This window comes from Perognathus longimembris, chromosome 2, assembly GCF_023159225.1.
Source record: "Perognathus longimembris pacificus isolate PPM17 chromosome 2, ASM2315922v1, whole genome shotgun sequence".
NCBI lineage: Eukaryota > Metazoa > Chordata > Mammalia > Rodentia > Heteromyidae > Perognathus > Perognathus longimembris.
In genome coordinates this window covers 66,587,160-66,614,636 of record NC_063162.1, presented here as the reverse complement: position 1 = coordinate 66,614,636, position 27,477 = coordinate 66,587,160, and the positions used below count along the sequence as shown (strand labels likewise).

The window sequence follows — 27,477 nt, the reverse complement described above, 5'->3', positions numbered from 1 at the left end:
TTACTGGTTATTTTGGACATGGAGTCTCTAACTGATCATCCAGTTCTCAGCCTCCTGATTAGCTAGGATTTGCAGCTGTGTGCTGCCAGTGTCTGGTCAGTGGGTAGCTTAATTTGTAGTAAACCAGTGTTACATCTTTTTCCATTGTCTGATTGTGTTGGCTAGAAATAAAGACTCGTGCCTGTGAGCATAGGTTGGCATGGTGGAAGGGATGTTTTCACCTTTGTTCATCCTACTTTTGGTCCTTTCCACTTTCTTTGATCACTGGCAAACTCTTACCCTCTTTGTAGGAAAGCTGGCGCTCTACCACTTGAGTCACAGCTCTGCTTCTGGCTTTATGGTGGTTAATTGGAAATAAGGGTCTCATTGAAAAGGAAGATACTCTTAGGGAAGGAACACAAAGGCATGATGCCTCTGTACCTCAGATCATATTAAATAATATTAATCAAAATGAACTCCAGGAAATGGAGAAATAAAAAAAAGTCTGGCTTTGAAATACAACCCTCCTATCTCAGTTTCCTGAGTAGCAAGGTTTATAGGCATGAGCCACCAGCATCCAGTCAGCGCCGCATTTTAAAGGTAGGGTTGAATATGAGGTGGTGGTCTCCACAGGTAGGGGTGAAGAGGTCCGCCCCAATTCTCTTCCTTCTGGTTCTGTTCCAGATCGTAAACCTCCACCTTCCACGTGGGATACCTGTGTCCTTGGTGTTGGACTTTTCACTAGGTCCTGCTGTGGGGAAGCATGTGACATGTTCGGGCCTCTCCTCAGGTGGCGTCTTCCTGTGGTAGCTGCTGGTGGAAGGTGGCTTCAGAGTCTAGTCCAAGCCTTTGTCTTGTCCTGGTGCTTTTTCTCTCCAAGTGCAGTAGACTCTGGCTCAGTTACTCTGGCTCCTGTCTCTCCACTTCCACTTTCATGTTTCCCCCTCAGCTTGGGTGTGCAGCCCTCAGCAGTTCCCTGTTGTGGAATGCATGCAGTGTCACAATCCAGAAGTCATGGGAGAGGTTTGGCTGCACCCTCTGCTCCAATGTATTTCTGCAGCTCTTGCTGTGAGGCGCTATGTGGCTACAGCCATAAAGGGCTGCCAGTCAGCAGATTGTGGCTGGGGAGTTGCTGAGGGCCGCTGCTGGGGCCCTAATTAATAACAGCGGCAGAGGGCTTGCATCTTTTGCCCACACTGTAGGACTGGGTTTTGCTTGCCTGACATTGCATGAATGGAGGTCAGCGCATGTGGGTCAGCCGCGGGAGTGTGTGGTTCTGACCAGCCACAAGCGTCAGGCACGGACACCACCCCGGTGCTAAACAGAAAAACCCGTGCTAAACAGAAAAACCCGGCACCCACCCCTTTCCTCTTTGGTTGAGTTACATAGTTGGAATTTTAACAGATCCAAGAATGCTGAGTGGACAGCAAGTTTGTTCATGTGACATTCCATCAAAAGAGAATCGGTTGCTGTGCGGGGAGCCACTGCTCAGCAAATGGTAGATGCACAAGTGGGTTAGTGCAGTAGATTCTTGGGGGTTTATGATCTCTGCATTTGATATACTGTGGCATTCATGATTCAGAGAGCGTCGCCTCTCAGAGCATCAGTGTAAGATTGTGAGTCTGAAGCCAGGTGCAGTGTGGTACACACATGTCATCAGCTACAGGAGGCTGAGATCTGAAGTTCGTGGTTTAGATTTAGCCTGGGCAGGAAAGATTATGAGGCTCCTATGTCTAAGTAACCAGCAAAAAGCCAGAATTAGAGGTGTAGCTCAAGTAATAGAGAGCCAGCCAGCCTTGAGCGAAAAAGCTAAGGGTCAACAAGAGGCCCTGAGTTCAAGTGTACACACACATAAACTCTGTCTCTCTCACACACTTACAACACCCCCCCACACCAAAAAACATCCACCTTCCCCGTGTGTGTGTGTTCAACATGGAGAGGTAGAAGTGATTCTGTCAGTTGGTCTTGACTCATTTTCTCTGCTGTCACTCTGCAGAATATCATGGAACATGGTAGATGGAAGTCTTTGTCCCTGTTGGTTGTAATTCCTGCATGAGCATAGGGCCCTCCGCTGCTCTGCGCTCTCACGCTGCCTTTCTCTCCTGGCTCATGGCCTGTCTCCTGCTTCCTTCCCACAGTGCTGCACACACAGGGCCCGGTGGATGGCAGCCTCTATGCCAAGGTGAGAAAGAAGAGCTCCTCGGATGCTGGCGGCCCTGGCAGTCCCCAGGCCGTGCCAGCCACCAGCAGCCCCGACCACAGCGACCACACGCTATCCGTCAGCAGCGACTCAGGCCACTCCACTGCCTCGGCCAGGACCGATAAGACAGAAGAACGCCCAGCCCCTGGAACACGCAGGGGCCTCAGCCCCCAGGAGAAGGCTGAGCTGGACCAGCTGCTCAGTGGCTTTGGCCTGGAAGATTCTGGAAGCTCCCTCAAGGACATGACTGATGCTCGCAGCAAATACAGCGGGACCCGTCATGTGGTGCCAGCCCAGGTCCATGTAAACGGAGATGCCGCCCTGAAGGACCGGGAGACGGACATCCTGGACGATGAGGTGCCACACCATGACCTGCACAGCGTTGACAGCCTGGGTACGCTGTCCTCATCGGAGGGGCCGCAGTCAGCCCAGCTAGGGCCCTTCACCTGCCACCAGAGCAGCCAGAACTCCCTCTTGTCTGATGGCTTCAACAGCAATGTGGGTGATGACTCCAGTGGCACCCTGGCGCCTGACCTGGGCCTTGGTGTGGAGCCCCTGTATGAGCGGGAGCAGACGTTTGGGGGCCGAGAGCCGAAGCCGCCTGTGCTGAGAAAGCCCTCAGTGCCCTCGCAGGGGCCGGCCTATGGGCAGAGCAGCTACTCCACCCAGACCTGGGTGCGCCAGCAGCAGATGGTGGCCGCGCACCAGTACAGCTTTGCTCCCAATGGGGAGGCCAGGCTGTGCAGCCAGGCTACCACGGATAATTCTGGCCTCAGCCAAGCCCCCCTGCCCCGTGTCCCCACCACCCCCTCTCGAGGGGCCAGCAGCAGAGTGGCTGTCCAGAGGGGCATGAGCAATGGGCCCAGCCCTCCCGACACGCAGCCGTCCTTCCCCAGCAGAGCGCTCCATGCTGCCTTCCCAGAGGACAGAGCTGTGAATGGGGCCTGCTCAGAGCCCAGCTCCGGCCCCTCCCCAGGCTCACCCACCCTGGACATTGACCAGTCTATCGAGCAACTCAACAGACTCATCTTAGAGCTGGACCCCACTTTTGAGCCTATCCCCACCCATATGAATGCCCTGGGCAGCTTGGCCAACGGCTCCATGTGTCCAGCCAGCGTGGGCAGTGGGCTCCGGGCGGGTGGCAGGCTGCCCAGCGTGGCTGACGGCCCTGGCAGGAGTCCTGGGAGGCAAGGTAAGCGGGCACTCTGGGGAATGTGGACATTGAATGAGGAATCAAGGAGGAGCCAGGAGATTAGCATAGGCTGGAGGCACCGGGGTGGGGGGGGCCTCCTTTGCCTTTTCTCCACACACGGGGTCTTTGGATCAGTGTGGCACCCATGCCACCAGGGGATCTGAGCGGCAGATTTGGAAGGGGTGAAGAATGGGGCCCAGAGCCTTGCTATGAAGTTGGCACAGGGCAGCGGTTGTGTCCAGCTGGCTGAAAGAGGTTGGCCATGCCTTCACTTCATACACAGGCCATCCGTGAAGAGTGTCTGGAGCCAGACCACATGAGGTGGATTGCTCTCTCAGCCCTTTGTTTCCACGGAACTCTGTGGCACAGGGTTAATGGTGAACATGTCCTCACTGAGGAATAGGGACAGGCAGGGGGTGGAAGTATTTACTCAGTGTGACTGGGTGGTCTGAAGTTGGGGAATGAACAGAAACATCTGGTCCTTAAGGCAGCCTGGGCAGAAAAATGACCGGATGACAAAGGGTGACATCTGAGCTGATTGGATGCTATAGAAAATTCTGGTAATGGGGTTAATGGTGGTGACCATGCCATTCTGACTTCACAGTCTGTCTTCTGGCCCACCTCTACCCCTCCACTCTAGAGTGCTGCCCTGCTTCTGCTATCCTCACCTTCTTGCATCTTTTTTGTTGGTGGTGGTCGTGGGGCTTAAACTCAGGGTCTGGGTGCTATCACTGAGCTTTTTTGCTCAAGGGTAGTGCTCCACTACTTTAAGCCACAGCTCCACTTCTTGCTTTTCTAGTGGTTAATTGGAGATAAGAGTCTCATGGACTTGCCTGCCTGAGCTGGCATTGAACCAGCCCAGATCTTCTCAGATCTCAGCCTCCTGAGTAGCTGGGATTACGGGCCATGAGCACTGATGCCCAGCCCTGCTTCCACCTTGAGACCAGTGCCCATAACTTCCTCATTACCTTACCTGGTGTGTGGTGGGAAGGGCCCCCCAGGCAGGTGGCAGTGTGTGTGTCTCCCCACGTGGCTGCATGTGGGCACAGAGGTGGCATTTACCACAGGACAGGGTAGGATTTCCCATCCCCACCACAGGGCAACAGAGAGGCCAACTTTGGGCACCAGCCTTACTGACTGCGGCCACTGCCTTTGGTGCTGCTGAGTACAGCGAGATATCCCCATAAAAGAGGGGGTGAGGGCTGGGAGCTGGTGGGCTGCTTCCTTCCCCTTCTGGCCCCCGTGGAGGTCCTGCTGTGTTGTCCATCCCCCAGCCTGCTCTAGGGTCCCCATCAGGCCTCACGGCTCTGGCGCAGCCACCCGTGAATGAGGCTGTCAGGTGGGAAGAGCTTTCAGTGGAGGAGATTTCAACAGATGACACCTGAGACAGGAGACAGTGGCTCGGCCTATGGAATGGATAGTTCTGTAGAAGCAAAAAAGCAGGCTGCTTTTTCTATGCCCTCAGGGCTTCTGGCCTCATGTTGTCAAAACATTTTATTCATGTTCCATCACCATCACTCCTGCAATGACAGGAACCTGGCAGGTGATGTGCGCCCACGGAGAGCCAGGGGCTTCTTGCCCCGAGGGTTTGCAGCATTCCTCAGACATGGCGTCCACTTCCTTGGTGCTCTCCCAGATTCCACAGCCTACAAAGGTCAGAAAGGAGAGGCATCCATTGCGGACCGTTGTTGAGGTGTGGGCTGTCGTCCAACCAGAGGATCTAAACGTGAGCACCGAAGGGGTGCCAGGGCTCAGAAAGCAGCTGGGGAGCTCCAACAGTGGGGCGAGAGGCCTGGGACTTGGGAGGAAGAGGTCTGTGCATGATCCCACAGGGTCATTGTTGCCACTGACCCAGTCCAAGCAAAGGCCAAACCGTACCAGTAGCCCTTGGTACTGGCAGCTTGACCCAGTCCAGGAAAGGCTCCTCTCCATGAGCCACCAAACCGCACTGACAGCCTTTGGTACTGGCAGTTTCATGCTAAGTTTGGTGCTGAGCACCAAGTGGCAGGCAATGGTGGCAGGGAGTAAGGCTAGGGCCACAGGCAGCTCCACTGCCGGGCTCCACCTGGTGTGGTTGTGACCACACAGGGCTGTGTGCCCACTCATCTGTGCTCACTGTTGTCAGTGAGGGAGGGCCACACTCGTGTTTTTTTGTTTGTGTGTGTGTGTGTGTGTGTATGTGTGTGTGTGCTGGTCCTGGGGCTTGAACTCTGGGCCTGTGTGCTATCCTGGAGCTTTTGTGTTCAAGGCTAGCACCTACAACTTGAGCCATACCTCTACTTCCAGAGTTTTGCTGGTTCCTTGGAGATAAGAGTCACACCAATTTTTCTGCCAGTGCTGGCTTCTAACCGAGATCCTCAGATCTCAGCCTCCTGAGTAGCTAGGATTATAGGTATGAGTCACCTGCACCTAGTGCCTTGCTCTTTTTGCTTTATTTTTCAGATAAAGTCTTGGAATCTGGCTGGTCTGGCAAATAAAAATAAAAATAAAAATCATTCTGCCTGTCTTTCGAACACATAGTTGGGATTCCAGGCGTTGCATTGCCACACCCAGATTTTTATTTTCCTAAGACAGGGCCTTTCTGTGTAGCCCAGGGTGGCCTTGAAGTTGCTATTCTCCTATCTCCACTTTCTGCATGCAGGGGTTACAGGCGTGAGCCACGATGCCCAGCAGGACTAGGTATCCCTAACTTAAATCTAAACTGTAGCAACATGAATTGAATGTACCTTTTCAGACTACAGTATTACTTGAGACACTATCATCTTATTAGCCTGCCAGGTTTTCCCCAATTGCTTAATGACAAGAATTCCCTGGAAGAATTGCTTTAAAAAACAAAACAGGGGCTGGGGATATGGCCTAGTGGCAAGAGTGCTTGCCTCGTATACATGAGGCCCTGGGTTCAATTCCCCAGCACCACATATACAGAAAATGGCCAGAAGTGGCGCTGTGGCTCAAGCGGCAGAGTGCTAGCCTTGAGCAAAAAGAAGCCAGGGACAGTGCTCAGGCCCTGAGTCCAAGCCCCAAGACTGGCCAAAACAAACAAACAAACAAACAAACAACAAAACCCAAACAAACCAAGTATGGTGGTCATGCCTATAACAGTAGCCACGGAAGAGGCAGAGGTTGGAGGGGCTGCAGCAGTTAATGGCCAGCCCCAGCAAAAAGTTAGTCATTAAAAAGTTGGGCAGAGAAGTGGGCACCTGTCACCTCAGCTATGTCCACATAAATAAGAAGACCTATGTATAGAACAATCTGGGTGGTACTGTGACTATTCCAGAAGTTACCGTAGCAGAGGCTGGAGGTGTAGCTTAAGTGATGGAGAGCCTGTCCAGCGAGCATAAGGCCAGTATTCAAACTCCAGTGTACCTATTAAAAATGGTGACAGGTACCAGTCCCTATCACTCTTGCACCCAGCCCCCGGTCCCCACACATGTGAGGAGAATCAGATTTGGTTAAAATTGGGCAGCGTGGGTGTCTGTGTGAAGCCTGTGGTGTTTCGGTCAAGTGGTGGCTGTGGTGTTGGCTCAGGGTTGTTAGTGACTGGTCCCACTGTCCTCTTCAGGGGTACAGTGGTGACCCCAGGCCTCCCCTTGGGCTCTCCTCAACGTTCTCCTTGTGAAGACTTAGGTTATCCAGTGAGGTCCATGGGTTTGCTGCTTGACACTGCAGATACATGGTCCTTAGAATTCTCAGACCAGGGCCTGAGGCTGGTGACAGCCAGTCCCCTCCAGGCTCAGCCCTGTCTGTCCCAGTGCTGTGGGGTGAGTCCTGCTCCCTTGCCCTGCCCCCTGACGCCTGCTCTGGAAGGAGGTGCCCACTTGGGGCAGTGGCTCACTGTGCATCGGAACACGCCCCTGGCTCTCAGATCTGCTCATAGAGCCTTGGGGTCCGCTCAGGGGTGGCCACTGTGGTCACTACCAGCCATGGAGAAGGGCTGAGGTGGGTTTCTATTGAAAGTCTCCACACTGCACTGTGATGGCCATGCCCACCCCTCTCTCCTCATAGGCCTTTCTGGTGATGAGCCCCTGGGAGGAAGACTCCGGAAGCTGAGCCTTGGGCAGTATGACAACGACACTGCATGCCAGCTGTCCTTCTCCAAGTGTGGATGGGGAAAAGCAGCTGTGGACCCAGCACCAAACATGGTGCCATTTCCTTCTCCAGCAGACATGAAAGAGGTACGGGCTGGGCTCAGGGCAGTGGCCCGGCACCCTCCCATCTTGAGCTGGACCTCAACTCCAGACACAGTTTGTCAGTGATGGGCCAGCATGGGTCCCACTGCACTCCAGAGATGGCACTGCAGAGGCTGCCTCTCGGGGAGCCTCAGTGGGATGACTCCATGGCTCCAAGCTCCCCATCTGGGACAGCAACCCCCAGGAAGTCCACAGGAAAGAGCGCCTCCTGCTCCTCTGCCGTGGCTAAGGCTTCTTATCAGAATGAGAAGGAGACATTAGGTCAGCCTCACTAGCACTTCCAAATAGGAGCTACATTGTTGAATTAAAACCTACAGAACTGTGGGAAATGATAACTAAGTAGTCTTTGTGCCATTCAGTACTGGGGCTTGAACTCAGATCCTGAATAATATCCCTTAGCTCTTTCACTCAAAGCTGGTACTCTTATTACTTGAGCCACAGCTCCATTTCCAGCCTTTTCCTGGGTAATTGGAGACGAAAGCCTCATGAACTTTTCTGCCTGAGCTGGCTTTAAACCAAGATCCTTAGATCTCAGCTTCTTGAGTAGCTAGCATGACAGGCATGAGCCATCGGTGCCCACCTGTCACTGGTGGCCTTAACTCCCAAACAAACCCATCACTCCTATTCAGAACATCTCCTATTCTGTACTGTGGCTTACCTTCCCCGTGAACAGTCACAGTGGAGCATGCTGGCTGCCCATTTGTAAGCGTCACCTGCCAGACAGGCATCAATTCTCCCACTCCCTTCACTAGTGACCATAAAAGCCTTTGTCTTAGCACAAGACACAGGCACTGATTTCTTCATGTCCCTGCTCTCAGAGGGCTGTGAGCCATCGACCATGTGAGGAGCGTGGCACTGAGAGATACTGATTCCTCACTCCTCTGTTCTTCTCCCCATGCTGATTCCAGACGGTGGTTGCCGCTTACCCTCCAGACCTTGATCTGATTGATGGCAGGATTTTAAATAGCAAAGAATCAGCGTGTTCGACCCCAGCTTTTCCAGTGTCTCCTGAAACACCGTATGGTAAGAACACAGTAGATCTAAGCGGATACAACTTGCCACTGCGAAGAGGCCAGTGACGGCAGCTCTGCTCTCTTTTTCCAGTGAAGACACCGCCACGATACCCTCCATTCAGCCCACCTGACATGCAGCTGAGCGGCCCGGTCAGTCTGTGCAAAGGACTTGGTAAGGAGCCCTCAGAATATGGTGTGCACAGCCCTGGTGCTGTGGTGTGATTGTCATTGGCACAGTGGCATTGCCTTGTGCAAACATTTCTGTGTTGGCTGCATAGCTTCGGTGAGGTCCTGTCTCACTGGGAAAGGTGTTGGGATGATGATGGGAGGCATGGAGTGTGTGTACAGGAGCCATAGGACATGGAGTGGCTTCCTAGCATTGTGCAGGAGTGTTCCTGCACAACACTTCCCATCTGTGTCCCAAGATGTGCATTTGTGGCCAGACCAGGGGTGGCTTCAGCTATCAGCAGGTTCCCACTGGCAGAGGCAATGGTAACCTCCACATGGCATTGCTGCCCAGCCAGAGCTGGTGTGAGGAGCAAGCACGACACCCTGTTCACTGAGCATGTGGGTCTCAGGGACAGGTTTTGTGTGTGCCTCCTGCTGGAACTGCCCATGCACCTGTCTGTACCTGGTGTGGGTCTTCTGATCCCTAGATGCATGGTCCTTGAGCCTGGGTCTTCCCAGCAGAACCTGGGGACACTGTCATTGTGTGTTGTGTCTATCTGCACAGCCAGCCCTGGAAGGGAGTGGTAAGAGGGACAGGCATGAAGGCCAACTTCCTCAGCATTCCAGGGAAGCCAAGTGTAGATAGGTGGAGGGTCGTGGCTCATCGAATGCCCCGCTGCAGATTCTTCATGCAGCTGCCAGGGGAGGGCAAGTAAGAGATCCCATTCCATTAGTTCTGAGAATGAGGGCTCTCCACTAAGTTATGCCACCCATTTCTGAGTGTAAACAGCCACAGAAATGTCAGTGAGTTCCTCTGGCCTTTCTGTTCACAGCAGATCTACTGTGTGGATTGTTTAATCTAAAGGACTTTTAGTGAAACTTCAACGTTTCCTTGCATAGGACCATAGTGCTTCTCTTATGTTACCTACAGCATTTAGCAGTTAGTTATCTGTATTTTTTAGCAGGAATGATTTGAAGTTTAAGGGGAAAAAAGTGTACAATGAACGTTGCTTTGTTTCTGTTTGGGAATTGTCTGAGAGTGACCTAAGGAAGAGGGAGGACACTCTGATGTGGGTTTGTTCATGCCATTCACACACACAGGGCCATGTGTGTTCTTCTAATCATCAGCAATGTAAGTGGAGGCTAACAGAAATGTATTCTCTTGCATTCCTCCACCTTCCACATTCTCCCCCTCATTCAGTTAACCACACTTGACTCCTAAATGCAGCATATACATTGGACTGGAGTGGAGTGGTTTGAATTTTTTTCATTCCATTCATCACCAGACCACAAACATGTATACAAGGTGAATCATGATCTCAAGGAGAGAAAATACTAGAAAGAACTTTGAAGCTCAGTAACAGTTTATGTTGTAGGTCTCTGGGTCCCTGGTATCCAGTATCCGGAGAATACTGAGTCTTCTCCAAACTGTAGATAGGTCTAAAAAGCTTTGGGGTGCCCAGGATCTGCCTGGTTTATGCTGGCTTAGCAATGAGCTATTGTGCCCTCTCCTGAGACTTGGGTGGGGCCCTACATGCCAGCATAGAGTAGTATACCCCACATCTTAAATACTTTCTGCACATAAATATCCATGCATAGATGATAGGGCTTTTGCTTTTAAATGTAAGAACAGATATGATGATGATGATGAGGAGGAGGAGTCTCCTAAATTTGTATCTCAAAAACCCTCAGAGAAGACTGGCTCTTCAGAGCCTTCCCCCCACTTTTCCCCAGAAAGGAAATAAAAGGATAAGGAGGAAGAGGGAGGAAGAAGAGGAAAAGAATAGAAGTCTAATATCCTTCATGAATGTAAATAAAACACCATGGACAGAACCCACATTTATAGAATTTTTCATATATCTTGACCAAGTAGCCTTTTTTTGAGGAATGCAAGGCTGGTTCAACATTTGACAATTTGCCCATGTGTTCTGCCATCTTAACTAGACAAGAAAATCCATGATTATATCAATCAATGTTTGGAGTAGAGGAGAATTTGGCTAAATTCACACACATTCAAGTCTAAAAATTCCTATTGGAAGGAGGGGAGTTTCCTCGTGTACATTTCTAATGTGGATAAGGAATATCTAAAAATTCCTATAGTCAACACCACTATTATTCAGTATAATGTTGGAAGTCCTGCAGAGCAAGAATGTAGTAAAGGAAAATCTGACCACAGATTGAAGGGAAATCTGAAATAAAACTGTTTTGCAAATGACATGATTTATGAATGATATGTTATGAATTCTATGTTATGATAACATAGAAAATTGAATAGGAAATTAGAATAAATAAGTGGATTCAACATGTTTATAAGAGATAATATCAACTTACAGAAATCATGTGTAGCTAAGCAGAGTGATTCATGCCTGTGATACTAGTAACCTGGGAGGAAGAGATTGGGAAGATTATAACACTGGACCAGCCTGGGCAATACAGTCAGCAAGATCTCATCTCAGGAATAATAGCAACAACAAAGCCAGGCCTGTGATGTAGACACCTCTTACCCCATCTACGTGAGAAGTGTGAATAGGAGGGTCTGGTCTAGGCTGGTGCTGGCAAGAGCAAAGTGAGATCCTATCTGGAAAAACAAAAATAGAAGAAGCTGGAGGCATGACTCAAGTGGGAGAGCACTAGCACATGCAAAAGGCCTAGCAAGTACAAGGTAGGGTCTAGCAAGTAGAACGGTCAAACCCCAGACCTGTTTCCCGACTGTTCCCTAATGTTTTGTATCTCATAATTAGCCTTCATAGTTTCCAAATATGAAATAGTTGCATCAGAAAGGTAAAGCATGATAAAAAAAATCTGTTTCTAACATATCTGACCCTTGCAAAATTGTTGTGTGTTTTTTTTTTTTTTTATAAGTGGAGGCAAAAATCCCAAGTTAAAATTAGCTACTGGACAGTGAGCAATTCAGAGGCATTGAGTACATTGACAAGGTCCTGCAACCATGGCCCCTGTGTAAGTTCCAGAACATTCCTGTCACAGAACAGCTTCACAGTCATGTGGCTAAGGATTGCTGGCTTCCGTGAAAATGATTTGCTGTCAGTGTTTGTTTATTTCTGGAAAATGCTTTGGCTTTTGCTGCCAAGTGGCTCCTAATCCTCCTGTCTCTGGTGTAGGTGGGCCTTGGGGAGGCCCGAGGGGTAGACAGTCCTTCTGCTGAGCAGGGCGTGGGGGCACAGGAGCATGCAGTACTCCATCCTGGCTCAGAGCAGGGCCTCGGTTCTCAGGGCTGCTCCTGGGGACCCTTGCATTCAGAAACCTGCAAATGTCTGAAAGGGAAGTGGTTTGACAGAGGATAGAGAAAAGGAGGGTCCAGGAATTTTTTTCTTCAGACAGACAGACACACACACACACACACACACACAGAGACACAGACACAAACACACGCACGCGCGCGATACCCACAGCTCATGCCTGTAATCCCAGCTGCTTGGGAGGCTCAGCTTGTTAAGATTATGGTCCTAGGTCAGTCTCAGCAAAGAAGTTCAAAGGATGTCATCTCAACAGAAAAAACTATGCTCATTACTGCACTCCCACCATCTCAGCAGAAAGCCTAAAGTAGGAAGGTCACTATCCAGGCTGGCCTGGGCAAAAACATGACCCTATCTCAAAAACAAGCAAAGTCAAGGGCTGAGGGGAGCATGCCTGCCTAACAAGTCCAGGGCCTTGAGTTCAAATTCTAGTACTGACAAAAGAAGAGAGAGACACAAAGTCAGACAAAAAGTAAGACAGGAGGAACAGGAGAACAGAAAGGCAGATTGTCTCATAGCAGTGCCTTTATTTTTATTTAACAAAGCATTGACAGTTGGGTGCCAGTGGTCCATGCTTGTAATCTTAGCTGCTCAGGAGATTGAGATCTTTGGGTCAAGGGTCAAAGCAAGCCAGGGTAGGAAAGCCCTCAAGAATCTTATCTCCAATTAATGCAAAAAGCCAAAAGTGAAGATGACATTCAAATGGTAGGGTGCCAACTTTGAGCAAAAAATCCCAGGGAAGCACCCAGGCCCTGAGTTCAAGCCCCAGGACTGCTGTATACACATGCTGTACAGGAGTAGGTTGCAGCAGATGTGTCTGTATCCATGCCTGGGGTATTCTGTGTGCTCTGACCTGTAATCCTAGCTACTGGGAGGCTGAGATCTGAGCACTGCTGTTAGAAGCCAGTCCAGGCTGAAGAGTCTGTGAGATGCTTATCTCAATTAATCAGCAAAGATCTGGGAGTGGAGCTGTGGTTTAATCGTAGAGCACTAGCCTTGAGCAAACAAGCTAAAGGATGGTGCCCAGGCCCTGAGTTCAAGCCCTAGGACTGGCTGGTGCGCGCACACACACACACACACACACACACACACACACACACACACAAAGGAGAACGTGTGAAAGATACTGCAAACCTCTGTGCCCTGCCTCCTGTGAAATGTGAATGGAGAAACATAGACTGTGCTTAAATGTGCTTAACAGTAAATCTCAGGGATGGGTTCTCAGGGGTCAGGATAAAGAATTGGCTGGTGGATGCGCCATTAGGAGTTGGGTGAGATGAGAACATGATTTTGCTCAGAAAACTTTTCAGACACCCAGCTAGAGCAGGCCAATTAGAAGGAAGCCAGGTCAAGTCTCACTACTGGCACTTAAACACGCGTGCACGTGCACGCACACACACACATACACACACGCACACACAGTTGCTAGGAGCCGGTCCATACTGAATGTGTCCTTTGATTTACTTGCTTTTGGGTTCAGAGAAAGGATTTCCATTCCTGACCTGCTCCTGGTGGGCTGTTCTTGAATGACATCCTGTCACAGCTATTGGGACAGAGAGCTGCCAACAGCCTTCAGGTCTCATTGGCCCTAGGAAGGCCTGGTGACTTATGTTCTTGCCTCTGTGAGTTTGCCCAGTCACATAACCTCTTGACAGGTCTTTTTAACCTCTGGGACATAGTGTTTGTGCACCATGCATGTATGTGCAGCTGCCATATTAGCCTGAGGGTAGATTTTGACTTGCTTAGATGATAATGTACTAAACATTCGTGTTGAAAGTTTGCTTCTCATTTCAAAATGCACTTTCCCACCAACACATACCAAAGCCCCAAGGGGAGGCCCTGGGCTGGAGTGGCAGGCGTGGAACACATATCCTCACTCCCCAGGACTGGGCAGGGAAGGGTGGTACCCAAAGGCAGTGCCTCCCAGGGTGGGGTGGCCTTGGAAGAGCGCCCACGGGACCCAGTGGAACACAGTTGGCCCTAGGTGTGCTTGCTGGATGTTCACCTGTGCTGCTTGCTTGCTTTTCATCCCAACCCTGCAGGTATCAGACAGTAAAATCTCTGCCGCTTTCTCTAACATGGTTGCCATTGCTCCTGCAGGTTGGTATTCCCGGCCAGAGTGTCTTGATGAACTGGACACATGGGATTTGGGACCATGACATGTGAGGACAGGGTTCACGTTCTGCATGGCCCTGGCTTTCCACTGGAGCCAGTAGGATCAGAACCTTTATGGTGTGGCCAGCCTGATTGTGTTTAGAAGCTACTATCTTTTGTTTAAATCCTATTGTGTTGCGGGGGTTGGGGGGGACTGGGACTTGAACTCAGGACTTTGTTCTCTCACTCAACTTTTGGTTTGTGGCTGCCACTCTACCACTTGAGCCATACCTCTAGTCTGGCATTTTACTTATGTATTGGAGAAGGGAGTCTTTTGGATTTTTCTGCTGGGGCTAGCTTGGAATTACAGTCCTCTAGATCTCAACCTTCGGAGTGGCATGGGATCACAGATGTGAGCCACCACCACCTAGCTTAAAACCCATCGTATTTTGGTGCATGTAGCTGTCCCTCAGTATTTATGGGGTTAATTCTGGGGACTGCCCCCCAGACCCAGTGTCTGGGCACACTGGTTTCTCCTATAATCTGGTGTGGTGTTTGTGTGTATCTATCTCCTTCTGTGGACTTTAAGTCATGTCTGGATGATGTTATACCTGAGTTATTACACTGTCTTATGTAGGGGATAAGTAAGAAAAGAGGGAAAAATGAGAAAAATGACCTGTAACATATTCAGGAGAGGTGATTTAAAACATTTCCACACTTGCTGGACCTGTGGCCTTGGAGGGGCCTGTCTGGCATGGGGGTCTGGGGGTTCCCTCCCCCAGGCTTAGGGTTCTGCAGGCACGCCCCCTGTCAGGCCGAGGCTTGGGGGTCTACACCTTAGGAACAGACAGTGCTTGTGTGGAAAGAAGGAAGCCATTCCTGGTGCTTTAGGAATGACCTAGTGCCTGGGAGCTTGTGAGGTGAATGTGGTGCCCCCTGGGTCTCAGCACATTGCCCTGATGGGGCTCTGACTTCACTGTTGGCTGAGGACCACAAGAGAGGAGGAGACAGGTATGGGGTTGGCTTTGAGTGTGCCTGGTTTTGAAGCACTAAGGCTTTGGTGCTTGCCTGGCTATTGCTCTGCTGGTTGTGCCACACCTCCTGCCTGGCTGATGGCTGGCTGTTTTGGAGATGGAGTCTCTTGGACTTGCCTGGGATGATTTCAAACTACAGTCCACCAGATCTCAGCCTCCTGAGTAGCTAGGATGGCAAATGTGAGCCACTGTTCTCTGGCTTTGGCTTTGGCTTTCTATCTTCTGTGAAAACATACATGCCCATTCTCTGTGGGGCTGGGACCCAGGGCCTTTCCCTGGGTTAGTGGTAAATGATTCCCAAGGCAAACAGGAAGGGGCCTCAGACTTAGGTCCTCCGTCCCTTATGTCTGTAATTCTGGACACTACAAGATCCTCATGGTGCTGTGGCTTGGGGCAAAGCCTGTTGCTGCAGACAGGGCCTGCAGCCCTTGACAACTGTTTCCACATTGCCTACCCCGGTCTACAGAGACACCCACAGACAAAGTCATGATTGCTTGTATGCAAGGCACCCCCACTCCACGCTAAGCCAAGCATCCAGGCTTAAGGCATCATGCTAACTTGGCAGCATGAATGGTGGGCACACAGCTAGGGTTCTCTTTATTTCCTAGATGTCTTAGAGTTCAGCAGGGTGGGGTGCTGGGATGTGTGCTAGCTGCCAAGGGACAGGCTCCGCTGGCCACCAGTGGCTCACTACTGTGATCCCAGCCACTCAGGAGGCAAAGATATGAGGATCAGATTCAAAGTCAGCCCAGGCAGCAAAGTCTGTAAGACTCTTGTCTCAGAAGCCAGAAGAGCTGTGGCTCAAGTGGTGGAAAGCCAGCCTGGAATGGAAACACTAAGGGACAGCACCCAGGCCCCGCGCTCGTGTCCTGGTACAGGCACGCTGAGGGCTGGGGAGGCAGGCCCCAGGTGCACCTCCTTCCCATGCTCATTCAGGAACCTGCACTGGCAGCTGGCCATGCGAGTCCTTCTCCCTGCTGTTTGCTGCCCCATCCAGGTCGGCCAGGGCTGGTTTCTCCCCACTGAAGTAAGCTCCTCTGGCCTTTCTCCTTCCTCCTCCCTTCTCCCTAACCAGTTCCGGAAAGGGGCAAGGCCGCCTGGCCCAGGCCTCACTTCCTGTGGCCCCTCTGGCTACTTACTCCAGTTTTCTGGGGTCAAAGGACTCCAGCCGACCGACCTGGGGGAGTGGGGGAGATGGCTGTGACCTCAGAGGGGAGTTTGCACCCAGCCTTTCTGTCAGCCTGATAACATCCCAAGGGCAGTGATTGTGCTCCAGCATCTAGCACAGAAGCTTCTAGATAAAAGTTTCTTTTGAGCTGGGTGCAGTGGTGTCTGCTTATAATCCCAGCTTTGGGGAGGCTGAGTCAGGGCCAGCCTGATTCACATAGCAAGATTAGAGGGGTCTTGTTTTCTGGAGAATAGGCAGAGGGGAGGGGAGGGGAGAGGAGGAGAGTAGGGAGGAGAAGAGGGGAAGGGAAGAGGTAGGGCTGGAGAGGGGAAGGAGGAATAGAATGAGTTGGCTTTCATTGCTAGGAACCAGTGCATCAGCCTTGCTGAGGGCCCCAATCTTCAGTGTGGGGAGAAAGACCCCAGGTGGGCAGGACTGGACCCCTCTTCTCTTGAGGGGGAGGAGGGTGACCCTGCCCTGTCCTGGGACTTCAGTCCTCTGGGGATCTGGATGTGCTTTTGTCAGCCCTTGACTGCCTCTTCTCTCTCTTTCTCTTCTTCTCTCCTCTCCTCTCCTCTCTCCCTCTCCCCCTCTCCTCCTCTCCCCCTCTCCCCCCCCCACCCCTCTACTGGTCCTAGGGCTTGAACTCTGGGCCTGAGTGTTGTCCCTGAGCCTAGCATTTTACCACTTGAGTCACAGCTCCACTTCTGGTTTTCTGGTGGTTAAATGGAGTTAAGGGTCTCCGGGACTTTCTTGCTCCGGCTGGCTTGTAGCTAGGCACTGGCACAGGGCTTTGTCTCACTGTAGCCAGCGTCTGGCAGGTAAGGAGCAGCCATGTCCTATCCAGGCTGCAGGGCCTGACTGGTGGGGGAAGGGGGGACAGGCAGGAACTTTTTGGGAGTTTGCTCTTCCCTAGTAGAATAGATCCACTTGGGGCAGAGCCTGGAAAGCTGGTAGGGCCCCAGGGCTGCAGTGCGCGGGGGGGGGGGGGGGGGGGCAGGTAGGACAGCCTTGACTGTGTAGAACTCATGCCCCACACAGAACTGCTCAGGTCACGGCTTTGATGTGGATCTGGACACAAGGAGCTTGCCTCTTCCAGCCTTTCCCCCTGCCTGGCATCTACGAAGGGGCCAGACCAGCCTGGGAGGGATGCCGCGCCCACCCCCCCCAACCGCCCTGCCTGGCCTGGTTCCCTGTGTTCCCGCCTCCCTCTGTTCCTGAGCAGTAGGCCACAGGAAAGGCTGGCCCATCTTCCTCTGGGGAGCCTGCTCCATCTGGGGCCAGTGCTCTATCCGGGGTCAGGCCTTTCCGGCCGGTGGGAACAGCTGCCCAGTGGATGCATAAACAGCTGAGGGAAGCCCAGTGCCTTGCAGGCTGCAGGAGGGGGGGAGGGGTCCCGCTGAGCTTTTCCTGGCCTTGCCCTGGACATGGGCCCTATGAACCTGGGCAGGCTGTGTCTTCCAGGTTGGTAAGTGTGCCCAGGCTCCTCGGGGGCTGGGGGTGCTAAGGTGGCATGGTGCGCATGGGGGGGGGGAGCTTGAGGCCTGCACAGGTGGTCACCCCACGTCACGATCCACTAAGAACAGTGCTGGCCCACATGCAGGACAGGAAGCATCGTGTGTGTGTGTGTGTGTGTGTGTGTGTGTGTGTGTGTGTGTGTGTGTGTGTAAGAAAGAGAGAGAGTTGTACTTCGTACCTTCTGCAGGGAGAACTTTCTGGAAGTCTAGAAGTAATGTCAGCACTAGTATTGGAAGACCATGTGGGACTGTGCTGGACCCTCCAGTTGGGGGAATTCCTGGTACGACCTTGAGTGACTAGCATGTTTCCCAGGCCCCTGTGCTCTGCTGTGTGACCTGTCAGTGTCAGATTTGGGGCCCCAGAAACCACACGGTTACTTCCACTTGACTGACCGAGGCAAGGCTCCAAACACTCCATGTTTCTAAAAGAGGTTGCTTGCAAGGGGTTTTGAAGAACGCAAAGGAGTTTACTAGTTATCTTGAGAGGTTAATTTTTTTAAATTTGTTTATTAATTGAACACAAAATTTTTGACAAGGTTTTGTGCAAAAAGGGTACAGTTACATAGTAGGGCAGTGTGTACATTTCTTGTGATATCTTACACCCTGTTTTTCTTACCCTTCCCTAGGTCAGGTAGACATATATACAATACACAATGTATCAAGAACATATACAGTATCCACATGGCCTAAGCCCAAGAAAATTCGCCTAGGGCTTTAAATGTAATGTCCATATTAGACAATATGTCGGCAGTAGTCTTATATGAACGTACATACATAGCTTTTGAGCTATTGTATTCCACTGAGAGGTCAATTTTTGACCTTTATATATTGAGTAGTTGTTTGGTTTTAGTTACATAATGTTGGGTCGCTGCCCCAATCCTGTAGGAAATACCAGTTGACAAGCAGTTTTTGGTTTCACAGACCTGGTCTCTACTGTCTCTTCGTCACCCTTTCTTAACAGTTATATATCAGGGAGATCATGCCCCTTTGGTTTCTGTGTTCTAGGCTTGTCTCGCTCAACATTATTTGTTCGAGTTCTGACTATTTCCCTGTGAATAACAATATTTCACCATTCCTAATTGCTATGTAGTATTCCATTGTGTATAGGTACCATATTTTTTGGATCCATTCATCTGTGGAGGGGCATCTGGGTTGTTTCCATATTTTGGCTATTGTGAATTGTGCGGCGATAAACATGGAAGTACAAATGTCTTTTTGATATCTTGGGACCTGCTGTTCAGGATAGATGCCTAGGAGTGGTATGGCAGGGTCATAGGGTAGGTCTATATTGAGCTTTTTGAGAAACCTCCATACTGTTCTCCAAAGTGGTTGTACTAATTTGCACTCCCACCAACAATGGAGAAGAGTTCCTCTTTCGCCGCACCCCCTCCAGCATTTGTTGTTTCCTGAGTTTAGAGTATAGGCCATTCTAACTGGAGTGAGGTGGTATCTCAGGGTTGTTTTTATTTGCATTTCCTTTACTACCAGGGATGTTGAACATTTCCTCATATGTTTCTTTGTCATTTTTATTTCTTCTCTGTGAAGTCTCTCTTTAGCTCTTTTGCTCATTTCCTAATTGGTTTATTGGGCTTGGAGGGGCTTAGTTTTTTGAGTTCTCTGTAGATGACAGATATTAGGCCTTTGTCTGTTGCTGTGCTGGTAAAGATCCTTTCCCTGAGAGGTTAATTTGTAAGATAGAGGGAAGCACTGGAGCAGAGAAGAAAGAAAGCTGCTGGGTACAGGGGTGACCTGGCTGGATTGGCTCCACTGTGGTCAGGAGATAGGCCTGTAGAACTGGACCTGTGGGCTTTGCCCTGGGGTGCCTGGTGAAGGGCTGCAGTGCAAGGCCTGGGGAGGGCTGGGTGGCCCATTGGAGGGACTGGGGCTGGGGCAGGCCTGTGCTGTGCTGTGTAGGGCTTTCCTAGCTGCCTGAGACCCTTGGGCCTCTCTGATCACCCGGAGGCCTGACCTAGGATGGGTGGGGGTTGGGGGCGGAAAGGGGTGTGGTTTTGTTGGGCCCAGCTGCTGTTGGAGTGGTGGGTTGGGGCAGGAAGAGTCACTGCTGGTTGGGGGGGTGGGGAGGGAGGAAAAAGGGAAAGGGAATGAAAGGAAGCTGAGTAGCAGAGCAGGCGGGGCCAGCGCTGGAGGCACTGACTGGGCAGACAGCCCACAGCAGCCCGCTGCAGGCTGCCCCACAATCCCGGGATTCTTTCTCGCCCTGCTCTCCCCTCTGAATGGGCCTCTTTGAGGTGGCTGCCCCGCCTCCAGCCCTGAGGCCCCTAGGGACCGGCCAGGACGCAGAGCACACCCTGGGTGGGTGGGGGGACGCTGCAGGGACAGAACCTCTCCTCCCAGGCTGCTGGGGACAGATTCCAGGGCCACCACTGCTGGGCCCACAGCTCCCCGGCGCTCCCATGGACTGACCAGGCCCCCGGTGCCCAGGTAAGCCAGGCAGAGGAACTTGGCAGATCTTTCTGCCCGCATCCTGCTCCTGGTGTCTCAACCTTGGGCCCCCACCTCCCATACAACAAGGGGGGTTGCTGAAACCTGATCTGGGGTGGGGGTGGGGTGGGGGTGGGGTGGGAGTGCAGGCGAGGATGCAGCTGGGTGGTGGCAAGGGGTTGAAGCCTCCCGAATAGGGCTCAGGGCTCAGGAACCACCCAGTCCCCATCACTTAGTGGCATCTCTGTCCCAGGCCCTGGGACACAGAGTCCCAGGGAGCCCCGAGGGGAGGAGGGGAGGCCACTCTTCTTCAAGACAAAGCATTCTTTTCCTGAAGATTCCCGGGGGAGGGGGCTCAAGCCTGGTTTACAGATGTGCAGCTAGCTGTCCTGAGCCAGCGCTCCGCTTCCTGCTCTGTGCCAGGGCCAGGAGCTTCTGCCCGCCCTGCACCCTGCAGCACACCTCTTGGGCCCAGAGGCTGCATCCTCCTGGAGCAGGGCTCCTCAGAAGCCATTGCCCTCCTGGAGGCAGAAAGCAGGTGGTGGGTTTTCAGTGAGGTTGGCTCATCTTTCCTGTGGTTGGAGCCCTGGAAGGGAATCCTTCTAAGTCCAAGGCTTTGACATTTGCCAAAATAACCTGCTCAGAATATGTTAACTGACTGACTGTGCATCCCTAGCCGAGCGTGTTGGTTCTTCCTGGGGCCGGGGTGGGAGTTGCTTCTCCATGGATGTGAGCTCAGGGCATCTGCTGTTGTCTGGCCCCTGGGGAGCAGGTTTGTGGCCCCGGTGGGAAGGGTAGGAGATGGTTCAGGGAGAGGAGAAGACCCCACTGTCCTTGGTGAGCTCTGTTCAGCCATGAATCTGGGGCAAGCCTGGGAGGGTCAGGTTCCACCCTGCTCTTCCCCGATGGAAGGCTGTGCCTTGCTCTCTCCCAAGACTGGAGGTCATAGCTCCACTCTGGCTTTTGGGAAGTTCATTGGAGATTAAGAGTCTCATGGACTTTTCTGCTTGAGCTGGCTTCTTTCTAACTTGCACCCTCAGATCTCAGACTCCTAAGTAGCCAGGATTACAGGCCTGAGCCACCAGCGCCAGACTTCTTGTCCTTTTGGTGACTTTATATACGGTAAGGTTTATTATGCCTTATATATACAGTCCTTATTTTCTGTGGATTCCACACGCGTATCAGTGGATTTGAAATAGTCTGATTGTGATGGGAATCATATTCTGTGTCCAAGGGAGATGGAAAGAAAATATTGGTCCCCCTGTATCAACAGAGAAGTTTTGTAGTTTCTGCTTTGACCTGTAAGAGCATGATGCTAGGCATCCTGAGAACTGTGTTCTGTTGGGCCTTTCTGAGCGGCACCCACACTTACAGGGCCAGAAATCGTATAAGAGGACACCATATCTTCCCCGTACGCGGGACAAGCCTCTGTGACAGGCTTCTTGTCCTCACCGAGACATATTAATTGTATCTCATTTTGAGGGGGGGGGGAAGCTAGCTCTGGTGGGGGTTGATTTTAAGAAATCACGGATGGGAGACAAAGATCTAGATGGCTTCTCTGAACAAGTTGAACTCGCCTTTCAGGCTCTGACTCTTGGTCCATATGCCAGAAGCTGTCATTAGCACATGGAAATGCCTCCCAGAGGGTGTTCAGAGTGCAGACTGTGTCTGCATGTACACTCTCACCCAACGGCTGCTCTCTCACTGTGTAATGCTAGAATTTCTTAGTGATTCTGAGGACTGTGTGCTTTGAAAGTTGTCAGAATTCAGATTTGAGCTCTTCCTTACTCCTCCCCCCTACCTCCTGGAGGTGGGAACTGGTAAGCACTCTCCCCCCACCCCCAGAAGGCAGGAACTGGTGAGCACTCCTGCCCCCACCCTCAGGTGGGAACTGGTGAGCACTCCCCTCCCCCAGGAGGTGGGAGGTGGGAACTCCTGATTCCGGGGATTGCAGTGACTGGCAGTGAGTTTGATTCATTGGTGGTTGCGCTGTTTGTCTCTTCCCTGTGCTATAGTAAACCAACAAGCTGATAACAGCACCTGAAGGCGTAAAGCAGCCCCTGAGCCGGGATCTGGTCAGGGATGACAAGGGCCAGTGATGAGTAGAAGCTGGTCCTATGGCCCACAGGAGGTGGGTCTGGGGTGGCCCCACATCCTAGGGTCTCTTGAGACCCCTTCACTCATTGCTTTCATCTCACCCATCTGAGACTGACTTAAAGGCATGCCTAAGTCGCGGGTCACACACTGGCCAGGTTCTTCTGTCCCATAGCCTGCTGTCGTCTCGCCAGGACAAAACCTGAGAAGGGCCAGGAAGGGGGTAGTTCAACTTTCAGTCTTGCCCCACACATGGTATTGAGTGGTGGCTTCTGTAAACTATGTGATTTCTTGCTGAGCCTCACCTAGAGCAGATTGATGTCCAGTTGGAAAAGAGGGGTGGCTGGTGTGCAATCAGGAACTGAAATTCGGGCTGGTAGGTCATAGTCTTCTGGGGAATGTCCCTTTGGTCTCCACGGACTGTGGTCACCTGGGGAATGCCCCTCTGTCCAGTCTCTGCTACTGGGTGGAGGTAGAGAAGCTACAGGAGGGATTGTCAAAGCTTATTAGTAAGAAACACTTAAAAAGTTATAAACAAATGTTCAGGGATCAGAAGATTGTATCATAGAGGTCTTTTTTTTCTGTTTTCAATTTTATCTGTGCATTTAATTCAATTCATTTCCAATAAAACCACCAATTTATTATTTTTTTCCAATCCCGGGGCTTGGACTCAGGGCCTGAGCACTGTCCCTGGCTTCTTTTTGCTCAAGGCTAGCACTCTACCACTTGAGCCACAGAGCCACTTCTGGCCTTTTCTATTTATGTGGTGCTGAGGAATTGAACCCAGGGCTTCATGCATGCAAGGCAAGCACTCTACCACTAAGCCACATTCCCAGTCCCAATCCACCAACTTCTTCTGTGGAGGTAGAACTTGGTCAAGTGATTCAAAATTTACAGAATAAAGATCTTAGCTGAGCACTGTTGGTTCACATTGGTAATCCTAGCTACCCAGGAGGCTGAAAACGGAGAATTGTGGTTCAAAGCCATCCCAGGCAGGGATTAACCACCAGAAAACCTGAAGTGGTGCTGTGGCTCAAAGTGGTAGAGCACTAGCCTTGAGTGAAAACACTCAGGGATAGCACCCAGGTTCAAGCCCCAAGACCACCACTAACAACAAAAATAAAGATCTAAGTCACCAAGATGCATGTAAGGAGATGCCAGGACTTGCTGTGAATGCAGAGAATCCAACATGTTGTGAGCTCGCACCCCCAGACAGTGTGTCTCCAGCTTCCTGTCTATAACAAGTCCTGAGATAAGCATACAGGAGGAAAGGTTTATTTGGGTAGTACTGGTTGAGAGTTCCAGGCTGATTGGTTGGCTGGGTTGCCTGAGGGCCCATGGCAAGTTAGTATGGCAGCTGGAGCTCCTGGTGGAGCAGAACATCTCATTTTTTATCTGAAACACAGAGAGGAGAGAGAGGAAGAGGAAGGGACCCACAGTCCCCTTGGAGGGCAAGCTCCTAATGAGCAAAGCTGTCACTAGCCCACCCCTTAAAGGCTCTACCTTCTCCCAGGAGCTCCCATAGGAATTCAGCCCTTTGGGATCTAAAATATAGCAGCCAATAAACAGGTGAACGTGTAGAACAGATCCACACATGGTGAGAGCTGATCTGTGGGAGAGAGGAAAAGCTATCCCCTACATCTTCCCAGTTTAGTTGGGAAGGGCCCCCATTCAGAAAAGGGAAATTTTCCACCCAGCATGGACTCTAAGTGGATCAGGACTTGATGTTAAGTTCAGTTCTTCATGGAAAGGAAGGGCATTGTGCTTTTGTATTTGTTCTTCTGTTCCTCCCCCTATGTCTTGTCTTGCCTTGAGTGACTTTCTAAATATGGATGGGAGATGGGGTAGGATCTACCTTTTATTAGCGGTAGCTTATGACATGCACATGCTACTTATTCTAATCTACTGGTATCAATAGAGTGAGAAATCTTGTTTCAGTCCCTCCCACATCAAAAATAAGATTAACTCTGGAGGGCAGCTCAGGCCTGGAATCGTACATAAGAGGCAGACATAGGGGGTTCACAATTTGAAGCCAGCTGGTCAAGACTCCATCTAGACTCCTTAGACTCCATCTCAACTAGAAGTTGGGTTCAGTGGTGCACATCTGTCAGCCCCAGCGATACACAGCAGTATATAGGTAAGAGGACCCCAGGCCAGGCTGACCTAGGACATAAAGCAACTCCCTACTTCAAAAAGAATCAGTATGTAAAAGGGCTAGAGGTGTAGTTCAAGTGCCTCCTAAGCCGAATCCCCAGGACTACAGGCGCATCTCCCCCTCCCCCAGGCCAGTGTTGTGCTTTAACTTATATATAAAAGCGACACAGAGGAGATTCTCCTATCTACCCTGACTACCCATCCCAAGTACTTTCCTTTGGGAAGTTCCAAGCCTTAGGATTTCCTTTCTGTTTAGAAAATTTCCTGTAGCTGTTCCTGAAGGGTGGATTTGCAAACAACAAATTCTTCATCATGTCTTCATTTTCCCTTCCTTCCTGAGGAGTGCTTTGCTGAATATATAATCACCCATGTGCTGTCTAACAGTGCTTCCTCTCTCTGACCTCCTTGTGATTAAAAAAATAATTATTTATATTATTTGATGCTGGTCCTGGGGCCAGGGCACTATCCCTTAGCTTTTGGCTCAAGGCTGGGGCTCTGCCACTTGAGCCACAGCTCTATTTCCAGTTTAAAAATTGGTGGTTAATTGGCCATCAGAGTCTCATTGACTTTCCTGCCTGCACTGGCTTCCAGATGTGATAATCAGATCTCAGCCTCTTGTGTAGCTGGGATTATAGGTGTGAACCATCCGAGGCTAGCACATTGTCAGACAGACCAACCCAGCAGGGGCCATGAAGAGAGGAAGTGTTGCCAGGTGAAGTGCAAGGTGCCACAAATGAGAATGCAGGTCAGCTGCAGGTCAGCCAGGCGTGCAGCGGTTGGGCAGGCTCCGTGCAGATGTGTCCTGAGCAGGTGAGGCTGGCCTAGTGGGGTGTCAGTCAGTGGATGAGACCCAGCTCCTGTGGTGGGTGCTGTGACCATGTTCAGGTTTGTGGCTGCATTACAGCCTCAGCCTGGGGGGCCCCTACCCTACTTGAGCAGGGTTTTCTTGATGATGAGGGCTCCTCCAGGTTTTGGATTGGAAAAAGCTATCTCACAGATTGTATTTTTATAAATTCCTTAGACTATTAAGCCATAGCCCTTAGCTGCGTGTTTGCCAATGGCTAGTTTGTAATTTACTTTTTTTGTGCTGGTACTGGGGCTTGAACTCATGGCCTAGGCATCCTCCCTCAGCTTTCTTTATTCAAAAGTGGCATCTTACCACTTGAGCCATGGCTCAACTTCAGGTTTTTTGCTGGTTAATTGGAGATCCGGGTCTCACGGACCTTTCTGCCGAGGCTGGCTTCACACTTGTTGAGTAACTAGGGTTACAGATGTGAGTGAGCCACTGACACCTAGCCGCAGATGGGTTTTCTTTCTTAATAGAAATTTTAATATTTTCAGTTGTACAAAGTGGTTTCAGTTAAAGATGCCAGTTTATGAGTACAATGCATCTTGATCAACTCCACCCCTTCTGTCGTCCCCGCACTGCACAGATAGATTTTTTTTTTTTTTTTTTTTTTTTTTTTTTTTGCCAGTCCTGGGCCTTGGACTCAGGGCCTGAGCACTGTCCCTGGCTTCTTCCTGCTCAAGGCTAGCACTCTGCCACTTGAGCCACAGCGCCGCTTCTGGCCATTTTCTGTATATGTGGTGCTGGGGAATCGAACCTAGGGCCTCGTGTATCCGAGGCAGGCACTCTTGCCACTAGGCTATATCCCCAGCCCAACAGATAGATTTTTTTAACAAACGTTTCCCCTCGTCTTTCCCCTCCCTCTTCTGAAAGTACTCCGCACGGTGAGGGAGATGGGTTTTAATGTCTGTTTCATGACTTCATTTTACCCGTTTCCTCCTGGCCCCTCCCATCCTCCCATGCTGTGTGTGTGTGTGTGTGTGTGTGTGTGTGTGTGTGTGTGTGTGTGTGTGTGTGATCTCTTCCTGGGTGGGGACCCATTCTGGGGATCACAGGATGCGCCGGTACACTGAATGATGCACCCATCCTCTGTGGAATGTGGCAGCGCTCTTCTCCTGGGAGCACCAGTCCTATTGGTTCTCATTCATCATGAGCTGCAGGGCCTGAGCACAGGTTACCCACCCCGAGCTGCTGGGTGGACAAGGCCCGAGACAGCAAGTGTTCTAAGCTCTGCTGTGGGCTTTTAATTGGCTGGCCCTTGTAGAAAAGAAGAGTATAGGTGCAAGCAGGGCAGTTTATTCTGTTCTGGGCAGTCTGTTTGCCTCTGTCTCCCCTCCCCCTCAAAGTTCCCTGGAGTGTTTTATTTTTTTTTTAGGCTGGTACCTGGTGTGAGAACTCAGGGCCTAGGTGCTTTCTTGTTTTGCTTTTTTTTTTTTTTTTTTTTCTTCTCAAGGCTAGTGCTCTACCACTGGAGCCACAGCTCCACTTCTGTCTTGGGAAGTTAACTGGAGAGACTCACAGACTTTCCTGCCTGGGTTGGCTTCTAAACTTGATCCTCAGATCTTAGCCTCCTAAGTAGGTATGATACAGCTCTGAGCCACCAGCACCCAGTCCAAGGAGTGGCTTTGTCGCATGGGCTGTGGAGGTCCCTCCCCCCCCCCCGCCCCCCCGCCCCAGGCCTTACAGGCTGGCAGGGGCACCACTGCCTGTGGTAGAAGCTACAGCTTGTTGTCAGCTAGCTTCATTGCTGCCTGTGGGACAGTTTTGCTCACAGCTTCATCGGAAGTCCCGCCCGATGCTGACACAGCCCAATGGCTTTTCACAGCGCTGGGGCCTGTGCTGCCATGAGGTTTGAACTGCCCGGAGCCAGGGGACTCTGTGGGCTCTAGAACAGGGCAGGTCCGCATGGCCGCTGACCAGGCGCTGCGCACAGGAACACAGGCTCAGATCACCAGTCACATAGCACTCAGCACAAGTAGCCCACGTGCTAGAAATAGGCAGAACTGGACACCAAAATCAAAGCAGCTGGCACGTAGAAAACCAAAATGTACTGCTCGGGGCCTCCTCTGCTTCCTCATCAGCCTTATGGCAGGAAGCCATAAGAGTCCAGTGAGAAGGAAGGTGCTGTGGG

The 27,477-nt window shown here is 51.2% G+C and overlaps 1 protein-coding gene and 1 long non-coding RNA gene across 7 annotated transcripts in view; one reads left to right on the top strand and one right to left on the bottom strand.

Moving 5' to 3' along the window:
- Tns3 (tensin 3) overlaps window positions 1-27,477 on the top strand; it is a 204,685-nt gene that overhangs the window by 149,529 nt on the left and 27,679 nt on the right. For all 6 annotated transcript variants that reach the window (XM_048339393.1, XM_048339395.1, XM_048339394.1 and 3 more), the window contains 4 exons: window positions 2,118-3,371; window positions 7,377-7,546; window positions 8,470-8,584; window positions 8,666-8,746. In XM_048339393.1, coding sequence (XP_048195350.1) covers window positions 2,118-3,371; window positions 7,377-7,546; window positions 8,470-8,584; window positions 8,666-8,746 — 1,620 coding nt within the window. The remainder of the gene's footprint in view (window positions 1-2,117; window positions 3,372-7,376; window positions 7,547-8,469; window positions 8,585-8,665; window positions 8,747-27,477) is intronic.
- LOC125346643 lies at window positions 21,932-24,946 on the bottom strand. The gene is made up of 3 exons (XR_007209989.1): window positions 22,776-24,946; window positions 22,210-22,736; window positions 21,932-22,068 (listed from the first exon to the last, which is right to left on the bottom strand). It is a non-coding gene; the product is annotated as an uncharacterized LOC125346643 (long non-coding RNA).